This window comes from Nanorana parkeri, unplaced genomic scaffold, assembly GCF_000935625.1.
Source record: "Nanorana parkeri isolate BGI_ZX_2015 unplaced genomic scaffold, ASM93562v1 scaffold357, whole genome shotgun sequence".
Classification (NCBI taxonomy): Eukaryota; Metazoa; Chordata; class Amphibia; order Anura; family Dicroglossidae; genus Nanorana; species Nanorana parkeri.
Window position 1 is genome coordinate 1,145,168 of NW_017306625.1, and position 12,051 is coordinate 1,157,218.

Genomic DNA, 12,051 nt, shown 5'->3' on the forward strand with positions numbered 1-12,051 from the left:
TATATATATATATCTATATCTATCTATCTATCTATCTATCTATCTATCTATCTATTTATAGATAGACATATATATAAATATCTATCTATCTATCTATCTATCTATCTATCTATCTATCTATCTATCTATATATAGATAGATAGATAGATATATATCCCAAATGTCTGAGAAGAAGAGAGACATCTTTTTGCTTTTTGTGAAAAGAATGCACCCTTGTCACGATCCCAACTATATGAACCATAAAGAATTATTATGCCGAAAAATCACATACATACACGCAATAGGTTGGACTTGATGGACTTGTGTCTTTATTCAACCTCAAATACTATGTAACTATGTAATTTTATGCTGTTAAAAAAAACAAGTGGATGTAAGTTTTTGTGCAGTACAATACTTTGGTAGTTAAATACTGGTATTAGTTTTTATAGAGCTATATAAATCACACCAAAAAGAGAGACAACGAGGGGGAATGAGGGACAGAGAGATTTTGTTTATATACAATATTTTGTTTACCGACCAGCCATAACATTATGACCACCCATCAAATGCTGAGAAGGTCTGAAACAGCCCTGATCCATCAAGGCATAGACTCCATTAGACCTCTGAATGTATGCTGTGGTAACTGGTACCAAGCCATCAGTAGAAGATCCTTGAAAAAATAATTAAAGCCTAATGGTTTTTTTGCATATATCTACTGCTGGCAAGCAGTAGATATATGCAAAAACATGAGAAAAAAAGATAACAAAAGGGTTAAAATTTACCTATGTCTCTGCCGTGCGTTCCCATCTGAACATCTGAAGATTCTCAGAGGATCGCAAAGGATCATGGGGCGGGAGAAGGGGAGAGACACAAGGTATGTCAATGCAGGCAGCATGCACCCGCACAGTCTCTGTGGTACAGGAAGGGACAGGAGTCAGTGCTGGATCAGAAACCAGCACCAGCGCTGGATGGACTCCTGAAAACTACTGGAAAGAAGATGATAGGATAAAGAGGCATCATTTAAGGTAAGTCCTTACACCAGCATTGGGGGGGATTTGGGGCTTTAATGTCACTTTAAGTCCTGTAAGTTGTGAGGTGGGACCTCCATGAATCGAAATTGTTTTTCCAGCACATCCAACAGATGCTTGATTGGATTGAGATCTTGATAATTTGGAGGCCAAGTCAACACCTTGAACTTGTTGTTGTGTTCTTCAAATCATTTTTGCAGTATGTAACCTACTGAAAGAGGCCATTGCCATCAGAAAATACTATTTCCATGAAGGGGTGTACTTGGTCACCAACAATGTTTAAGTAGGTGGTACGTGTCAAAGTAACATCTACGTGAATGGCAGGACCCAACGTTTTCAAGCAAAACATTGCCCAAAGCATCACACTGCCTTCTTCCCATAGTGCATCCTGGTGCCATCTCTAGCCCAGGTAAGCGACACATGGCCATCCATGTGATGTAAAAGAAAAGATGATTCATCACACCAAGCCACCTTCTTCAATTGCTCCGTGGTCCAGTTCTGATGCTCATGTGCCCATTGTAGGCAATTTTGGCGTTGGATACAGATCAGCATGGGCACCCTGACTGGTCTGCAGCCATGCAGCCCCATACGCAACAAACTGTGATGCTGCATAATTTTCATATTCAATATTACATATTTACCTGACTAATAAAAAAAATGTGTAAAAATTTTATTAGTCCCCTTTTATTGCAGCAAGTTTACTTTTTTCTATGCAAACAAATTGCTTTTTGTGAATTGTGAAAATTATGATAGTACTGCTGTTATGCTTTACATGTCTCTAAGAGGTTTACCTTAGCTGGGTGCAAAGCCAATCGTTTGCACCCAGCCATGATTGAAGCAGGTAGCAGTCTATACTTACATTTTCTGGCTGGCTTTCTGTCAGACCATTCCTGGACTATGATTTGGTCTCCAGGTCCTCCAATGTAGTACTCATCTTCATAGGTGGAATTTCCAGGTATGTCAAATGGATCCCATGGTGCAGTCAGAGTGTTCTTAACACAGATTTTAGTAACCTGTTCAATCTGAAACATCACCGACTCTTTGTACAGATATATGTATTCAAAGAACCTATTGGAAATGAATACAAGCACATAATAGTTAACTTTATGGTACAATCTTCAATTCAATTTAGAAAACACAGTTGACCAATTAATTTGGAAATGTTTAGGTAAGTTCCCATAGGCAGTGAACTGAATATCTATCTCATCTCAGCATTTCTATAAGGGAATTATTGGGAAGTGGATGGCAATGTCCATAATGCCATACTGCATACTGTCCATTGCGTACTGTGCTTCAGGCACACAATGTACAGCAATATATTAATCAGAATATGGATATCTTTTTTTATCATTTATCTGAAGTTAAGTTTAAAACTGATCCTACATTGGTTGAATGTTGTCCCTTATAACTAACCATGTCTGGTCATATCAGATTGGCAAAATGGATAATTTGGTGGAAATGAAATTGCATGGTATGTAAACAACTAATTTCTTTATTTTCTTTATCTGGCCTTGAATTTCAGATCAGGAGTTAAATGACTACTGATTTACATTTAGTAAAGGACGGTGGGCACCCATGGGAAGGGGTATAAAGCATAGTGATTAGTGCGAATGGGTCCAGTCTATTTATATGCAGGGGGGTCCCCTAGAGCCTATATGCTTTGCTAATTCCATGTATATGTTAAAATCACAAAAATCAGTGTTGCTTTTTGAAATTGACAGAAGACACACTCTCTCATTTCTTCAAATGGTTTCTCTAATTCTTCATGCTCTTTCTATTTGCATGAGGCCTGAACAGTTACTTAATATGGACAGCTTTGGTAATCTGGGACTGTTGACAAACCTATGCATGCATGCATACTCATAAATCACCCTATGTATGTTTTTATTGCCATGGATTATGCAACATTTAAAATAACAATCGATCTTTTAAATGTGCTTACTCTGATATAAGTGAAACTTTATAAAATGTATGCATGCCCTTTTCTGACAACTCAGTGAACTGCAGCATCTGTGTAATGTCTAAGTAACTGACTTGAGTTTAGGACAAAGAACATGGTATGAGGCTTTACTGAAAGTTATATGACACGTCAGCACCTGATGTGTAAATGCAGTTAGGATAGAGAACAAATTGAACAGGTTTATTTTGCTGCAAATGTACTGAAAACCATAAAGGAATCATGTTCGGTTAGTTCCATATGGATTTAATTTCAACATTATCAGGTCATTTTTAAAATTTACACTTAGGGCAGCTGAACAGAGGTCAAATTCTAGTATAAAATGCTAACATATCAGATTTATAGGAAAACATAAAGTATTATTGTGTAAAAAAAAAATCAATGTAAAACTGTAATTGGCTACAATTATGTCTTTCTACAGTCTCAAATGTTTCATGTTTTGCTAGGCAAAGGATTTATATATACAGTATGTGTGTGTGTGTGTGTGTGTGTGTGTGTGTGTGTGTGTGTGTGTGTATATATATATTATAGTATCTGTTATACATCTTTTTCTGTAAAGTAAAAGCTGTTTTCTGGTTCCGTAGTATTTAAAAAGGGTGCTACCTTGGTGCCCCTCATGACTATATCACGACAGTAGATTTTTAGATATAAACATGAAAACATCAGCTTAAGGTGTTAGTCCAGCCAAAATTATTTTGTTTTAGTTTGGATAGAGCAGAGAAGGGTTAGGACCCTGTAAGGTCTTTACAGCTATTCAAGGCTTCTTTAGAGGTTTCCTCTCATTTACTGATCCAATGACATTTAACCAGTATAATAGGGGAAGGCTAGAACTTCAGTCAGTATGTTGATTGTGTCTTTGTCACTGTTTCTTATTCTTCCTCCCAGCTTGCCTGGTAAAATCATTGTGACCAAGACAGTAAGAGAGGGGAAATCTTTCTAATGGAGCCCCTGATAGCAGTGAAAACCATGACTGCAGTTCAAATCCTTCCCCACTTTAGATTGTTGGTCATATAAGGGAGCTCCTAAGCAGTAATTTTTTTAATCTATTTTCTAAAACAAGACGTTTTTGTTTTTTTTACTCTTCTGATTTGTTACTGCTGATGTATCCTATTAATCCATGTGAAAAGTTACTTTTAATAATAAATTCACTTGAAAAAAAGCTGAGCTGACTTTGTCTGTATGCATGATATTATTATTATTATTATCAAAAACAGCTATTATTCATATTTTCCTTTCCGGTTATTGTAAATTTCTTGATAAAGGATTTCCGAATAAAGTATCCCATTCCAGAGAGTATTTAGCCAAAGTTTGCTTCTGTTTGTGGTTTTATGCGCATAACAGTCCTTCCTGGTCGTGCTAATATAGCAAAGGATTATTTCCAAGTTGCTTCCATACACCAAGCATATCAGTTTGGAAAGATTGTCCTTTGACTGAACCAAGTAATTTTCTAATTTTCTGTGCCTTTTTTTCATCTTCTATTTATTTCTTGCTTTATACAACCTCACTTCATCCTTCAAAACCCCTTATAAGAAATTAGTGCAGGAATTCAGACAGTCTGGTCTCTCTCCTTCTATGTCTAATATCCTTTTCTTCCCACAATAAGGATGCCTTGAAATATATCTATCTATTGCACTGCCAAAGGAATACACATTGAGCTGGATTATGTACAAAGTACCTATCCAAAATGAAAAAAAGAAAACATTTCTGCTTATTTATAAAACAGAACCTATAAAAATGAAACACGCTATGAGGCAAAGTCAAATAGGTTGTTCAGTTTGCAAGGAAATTTTCCCTTAGCTTAGTGAATGGAATGGAAATTCTTGTTGCAAAGAATACTCAATCATGTGCAAAAAAAAAAAACTGCAGTATTTTTATTTGCACATTATTGGATGGTGGAAGTCAGTAGAGCTTCACCTCATTCACTAAGTTAATGGAGAATTCCCATACAAAAGTGAACACCTTTTTTGTCCTTAGTAAATCAACCCCAAAGTATTATCAAGATTAAATTTTTCGTTTGTCCAGTTGGTGTCAGTAGACATGTATCTATCTATCTAACTATTATTAAAAAAGTAACTATCACTCAACTGTAGTTTCTCAAATCATCTCTGAATTGGTGCCAACACTGTCCTTACTTCTGGAGGGTTTACTAATTTGTAATGGGATTATAGTCTATCATGGCAGCAAGCTTGGAGTGTTGGCTACTTTACAACACACACAGGGACCATGGGGAACAAAAGTTGCCACCCTCCAGAAGGAAGGACAGTGTCAGCACCAATTCAGAGATGATATGACAAATCTACAGCCAAATTATACATAAATAAGTGACATTTTTATTAATAGTTAAGGTACTTGAATGCATTTTCAAGACTTAATTCCAGAGTTTAGTGTCACTTTAAAGTGACAGTCACTTTAAAGTGACACTAAACTCTGGAATTAAGTCTTGAAAATGAATTTAAATTTTTTTAGATTTAAAACCCTAAGGCTCAATAAAATAAATACTGTAAATATACAAAGATTATGTATTCTTTATGCAAATAACGTGAAACTAGTTAGATGCAGATTGTACAAGATGTAACTGAGGATGTAATAGAGAAAGTTCACAATAACAGCACATGCTCTCTATAATATATAATTATCTAAAGGAATTGAAGAATGTGTAGCCCCTACCACCTTTAGTGGAGTGGCAACTAGAAATTTAGATTGTTATTCACTATTGAGCCCGAGGGCTTGTGGGGAAGAGACCCTGAAAAAGCACTTTCCCAGTGCTGTGGCCTGGTATGACGGGGGGGGGGGGGGGGAGGGGCGCTCGCTCATCCCCCGCTTTCCTGCTCTGCCAGGCCTGTGCTCGGATCAAGGGTCTGGTTAGGAATTTTAGGGGGGACCCCATGTTCCCCCCCCCCCCACATTTTGCCGTGGGAGTTCGTCACGTGTGGGCGGTTTGGCCGGTATTGGGTTTTTTCTCTTCGACAAGCCAGCTTCATTGTGGACATCGCTGGATGACGTGATTGACCATGGATTACTTAGTTGGATCATCTTTTGGAATTTTTTTTTTTAAATAAAAGGAATAGTCAAAAACTTTTTTTTTCTTTCAATTAAAGGATTTTTTCTAAAAGTCTGGTTTGTTTATCTACATTTTCCCCTTACTCATTCACAAGGGGGGCAGCATCTGGGGCAGCAAGGGGGTGCCCGATGCAAATAAGCCCCCCCTGCCCGCAGACCCCCACCACCAACGGGTCAGAGTTGTGGCGGAAGAGGCCCTTGTCCTTATCGGCATGGGGACCAGGTGCTTTTCTAGGTAGGGGGCCCTGGGAAGGCACCTTCCCAATGCTGAGGGCATGTGGCCTGGTATGGAGCAGGGTGGGGGGGCGCTCGCTCATCCCCTCCCCCCTTTCCTGCCCGGCCAGGTCTGTGTTTGGATTACGGGTCTGGTTGGGGTTTTTAGGTGGGACTCCATGTTTTCCCCCCGTTTTTTGGGGTTGGGGTTCCTCCTTAAAATACCTACCAGACTTTGGATAGGTACTTTTTTTTAAATTTGGTGTCCCTCCTAAAATTCCTACCACACCTAAAGGGCTTGGTAGGACTTTTGGGGGGAACCACACACATTTTTTATTTTTTTTAATAGGGGTCCCTCCTAACATTCCTACCAGACCTAAAGGGTATGGTATTATGGCATTGTTTAAGAGTGGGGACCCACCCCCCACGTTGTTTTTTTTTTTTTCTTTAAATTATTTTTTTTTCTTAACTTTTTCTTTTTTTCCGTTTATTTAAATAAATTTTACGTACTTTGCTGAAGTGAATAGCAGAGCGACGTACGGCTCAATTCACGGCTGGGTTATTCACTCGGCTGCCTTTGTGAATAACCCCCTTAGTGATTGCCAGAGCTGTAGTCAGTATGGTTGAATTATAGTTTGTATTTATTTGGTTAATTCCATGTGTTCTGGCATTGATTATACCTGCTTGAGTGGAGTGTCACTCTGCTGCATTGTGGGGCAACCAAAGGGGGACATTGTGAGTGTGTGTGTGCACCAGCCAATTACTGGGGCTCTCATAGCCAGTGGTGCATGCTGGGACAGGGCATATACGATATACTCAGGGGAATTGCCATGTGCAAAATCCAGTCCTGCTTCAGTCAAGCATGGTGGTGGGAGTGTCATGGTCTGTGTCACTCATGGGTATCATTGCAGCTGACACTCAGACACACAATGTCAGGCAGACCTCTGTTACATTGCTGGTCAATGTATATACCTCTGTTACATTGCTGATCAGTGTGAATACCTTGGTTACATTGCTGATCAGTGTATATACCTCTGTTACATTGCTTTTTAGTGTGAATGAGTGCTGCATGAGTGCTGTCGGCACTGGGGAGCTACAGTTAATTGAGGGAACCATGAATGCCAACATGTACTGTGACATACTGAAGCAGAGCATGATCCCCTCCCTTCGGCGACTGGGCCGCAGGGCAGTATTCCAATATGATAACAACCCCAAACACACCTCCAAGACGACCACTGCCTTGCTAAAGAAGCTGAGGGTAAAGGTGATGGACTGGCCAAGCATGTCTCCAGACCTAAACCTTATTGAGTATCTGTATGGCATCCTCAAACGGAAGGTGGAGGAGCGCAAGGTCTCTAACATCCATCAGCTCAGTGATGTCGTCATTGAGCAGTGGAAGAGGACTCCAGTGGCAGCTCTGGTGAACTCCATGCCCAAGAGGGTTAAGGCAGTGGTGGAAAATAATGGTGGCCACACAAAATATTGACACTTTGCGCCCAATTTGGACATTTTCACTTAGGGGTGTACTCACTTTTGTTGCCAGTGGTTTAGACATTAATGGCTGTGTGTTGAGTTATTTTTAGGGAACAGCAAATGTACACTGATATACAAGCTGTGCACTCACTACTTTACATTGTAGCAAAGTGTCACTTCTTCAGTGTCGTCACATGAAATAAAATAAAATATTTACAAAATGTGAAGGGTGTACTCACTTGACTTGTGAGATACTGTATATATAGTATATAGTGTTGGTGTGCTGCATTGCTGTATTAAAGGGTAGGACTGTTCCTTGGTGCCCCTGTCTTGTGTATGGTTTACTGCTGCTAATACTGAGCTCTGTTTTTGCTTTTGCTCCTACTACTACTACTTTGCTACCAATTGTGAATCATGTTTTATTCTATTTTGTGTAGTTACTGAAAATTATAATTATTGTTAAAACTGTAGATTTCAATTTTTACAGTTGCTTGTTTAAAGTTTACAGACTGATTTGGCTTGACAATAGAGAAAATCTAGTACAGAGATAAAAGCTGGTTCGTTAAAAAGATATCTTTTGATGTGCATATCTCTTTTTTTTATGTGATTAGAATTTCTATCTCTTCAGCGATGGGCTCGCACATTTAGGGCACTTATGTTGTTTTGTAGGCCTCTTGCTCTTAACCATTTCAGCTCCCACAGTTTTTTATCCCTTATGAGCCAGATACATATTTAACTGTAACAAGACTTGGTTGGCTTAGTAAGGTGCCAGTGAGCAGGACCTAAAACTGAGTGGTTGTCTGCGGCTTGGTGACGAGGACAGCACATATTTTCTGGGCATGGGGATCCTTTTATAAACAAGGTTCTCTAAATACCTACCACACAGAACTCAGTATTAGCGTTGAGTGGTGTCTTGGAAAAGTAGCTCAATTTAAGAAGTATGTATCAAAAAAAACAGCTAGGAAGACAGAAAACGATTATTTTATTGTTTTTAACAACAAGATCCAACAAATCAGATGATAAATGGTGTGATCTGATTAGGTGTTGCAAGGTATGTGTGACATCTGGAATACGGCTGATAAAATATGTATTTTTGTAAGTGTATACAAGTGTTTCTATCTGACATTGTGTGATAAGTCTGCATCACTTAGATACTGAAAAGTAAATAAACACATAAAAAGAAGAAGCATTCAACTGAGGAACTTTAACCAGCAACAACTTCCAAATAAAATCCGGCAAAATAAATACTACTTTACAATACAAACACAAAAATGTTTTTGAAAACCTGTCAGTAGACACACAAGCCAAAGTAGAAGCCTTGGAGGCCCTCAATGAAACAGCTTTGCTCGACAGTATATAACAGATTTTTTACTTGGTTTTTGAAAATGGTGCATAAGCGGATGAACAAACTGTGAGTATTCTAGATGTGGCAATAGATTTTTGTTATACTATTGAACAAAAAATACCCCTATAGGATTTACACATAGCGCTTAAACGAGAATAATGGAGTAAGTGAAAAACTATTCTCCCCAAAATGCAAACCGACATGTGACACTGAAGCTGTCACATGTCGGCTCTATTGATCGGGAAGTGATCAAACTGCCGATCGATAACTTTCCGATCCTCTTCCTGCAGAGAGCAGTGACTGACGGTGACCCAAAGGGATTCCCCCTCCTCTCTTTGTTTCTCCACTGCTGACGGGGGGAATGAATTGGGGAGGGGGCGGGCACAGCTGTCAATCAGCCAGCTAGGTGGATCTCGACAGTATTGTTGGGATGTTTCCGCGCTGCAGTGCTCTCAGCATATAGCGGACAATAGCCCACTATGTGCTGAGTTCTGGGTCACCGGAGGACGTTAGTATATGTCCTCCCATGACCCTGAAGAGAACTATGGGCAAAAAAGATTGTCCCATTGTTCTCCTTTAAGAGTTCCATATGCTCTGCTTTTCTAGAATGCTCTTCGTGTTTTTCCTGTTTTTTGGACACATATATATATATACAGAGTATATATCATTTGTTTTTCAATTTACTTTTTGGCATACACAAAATGCACAGTTTACAGTTTATAGGTCATTTGAGTTATTTTTTAGTTGTATAACTGTAAGGGGTTAAAAAGTTTTGAAGCCTCAGAATTAAAAATAATTGCAATATACATGTTTTTAATCTGTGTTCTTTTCAAGGTTCTTGGCTGGGACAAAAGACAAGATTGCACTGCTGAAACTATGTAGGTAGGACTGCCTAAGATGCGCTAACAAATCAAAGCTTTGAAGCTTGCTTGACCAGGATATATGACGCGAAGACGGCACCCAGCCAGAAGTGAATCATCATAAACAACTATAAAATATTATGCACCTTAGATTTAGTTAGAGACTCATTCTGACAGGAGGGGGGACAAGCTCAACTCCATGCATCGTCTGTATTGATCTCCCATGCTCATGAAAATAAAGTAGAGTGAAGACTTTTTCTATAACAATCTTTGAGTCCGTGGGGGATATTTTGAAATAAAATAGAGCAATCTATTTTTCCTCTCACAACTTGGTGCCGAAATTTCCCGGGAAACTCCAGCAGGAGAGGACAAAGAGGTCGGGACTTGGGCAAGGAATCCAAATCTCAACAGACATCCACCAAAGACCCCCGAAACTAAGTTTTTTGTAAAAAGGGGCTGCTCGAGGAACCGATCTCTTAACCCTCCGTTGGCAGTTTCACAAGAAGGGGACTCCAGGGATTGTGAAAAAGTCTGAAGCATGCAGATTAACAGACTTTGTAGAACACGCACAACGTGCAGAAAGGTTGACCCGAGACAAAGGGGTTAGAAGGAAGAAAGTGTCCACTTATTGGGTGGATGAGGAACAAAATACAGACTGTTATTACAATAAGAGACCCCAGGGGAGGGATAGACCCTGAAGGGGCCCAGTTACTGATTACAAGGGACGTAGAAGTAGAGGGGAATGCTACATTTGTGGCAAGAGAGGACATTTGGCCAGAGACTTTCCAAACAAGAAAGCATGACTATCCCAAGAGTCCGGACAGGATGTTGAAACAGAACCCAAAGACTCTTTTTAAACGAATGTTAGATGACTTGCTAAAACAACATGGTGAGGAGGAAGAGGAGAATGAGGAAGTTGAGGTGTTAAATTTGCAACATGTAACTTCTGTGATGTTTTCAGACGAGAGAAAAACAATGGTTTCGCTGAAAGTGGGAAACAAAATTATAGAATTTTTTATGTGACACCGGGTCTTGCAAATCTGTAATACAGCGAAGTGAAGCTCCCCCTCATACAGAAGATGGGCATGTTTTAGTAAGAAACGCAGGAGGCAAAATTTGATGGAGCCCATTTGTAAACCTCTCAATGTAACTGATCCAGTCACAGCGAACACTGTAAAATTACCTTTTGTAATATCCAAATCTTGCCCAATAAATTTACTGGGGAGAGATGGATTGGGTACCCTGGGACTTGGATTAATTCCCAAACAAGATTCTGTCCAAGTAGTCAGATTGGGAGAGTTAGAAATAGATGATAAGAATCGGTATTGGTATGGGTTAACACTCCAGGGACCAGCTATAGCACGTATGCTGTGTCCAGAGGGAAGGTCATAAGATCCAGTACGAAAAGAGGCAATACTTCATGCCCCTAAACCAACTACTAAGAAACAAATGATGTCATTTTTGGGCATAGTTAATTATTGCAGGGCATGGGTGGCAGGATATGCAGAGATCACAAATCCATTGTATGAAACAATATTTTCTGCCCCTATGGCCATGCAATCCACCCTTATATGGTCTGAGGAAGCAAATACAGCTTTCACACAAATAAAACTGCTGATTTCTAGCAGTGCTGTCTTGGCTCTACCAGACTATCGTAGGGAATTTATACAAATGGTAGATTGTAAACACGGTTTCATGACATCTGTAATCACACAAAAACATGGGGACAAACTAAGACCATTAGGATTTTACTCATCTTCCTTGGATTCGGTGACTAGAAGTTTACCTCTCTGTGTGCAGGGAGTTATTGCAGCAGCCATGGCAGTACAGGCAACGGCTACACTAGTTCTTTACCACCCACTAACATTGAAGGTACCACATGCAGTTGCAGCTCTACTGCTACAAGAGAAGCTGGCATTGTTATCTCCAGCTAGACATTTACATTGCATGACAGTACTCCTAGGACAGTCACATATCACTATTGAACGCTGCACCACCTTAAACCCAGCCACATTATTACCAACATCAGAGGACGGAGAACCTCATGCTTGCATTGAGGAAACTAGAGCTTGTCATTTGCCTAGGACAGACCTCACTGATGTACCTCTAGAAAACCCTGACACAGTGTTATTCGTA

At 39.6% G+C, this 12,051-nt stretch overlaps 1 protein-coding gene across 1 annotated transcript in view; it reads right to left on the reverse strand.

Moving 5' to 3' along the window:
• Positions 1-12,051, reverse strand: part of EPDR1 (ependymin related 1) — a 32,340-nt gene that overhangs the window by 3,738 nt on the left and 16,551 nt on the right. The window contains exon 2 of the mRNA XM_018558772.1: positions 1,867-2,075. Within this exon, the coding sequence (XP_018414274.1) occupies positions 1,867-2,075 (209 nt within the window). The remainder of the gene's footprint in view (positions 1-1,866; positions 2,076-12,051) is intronic.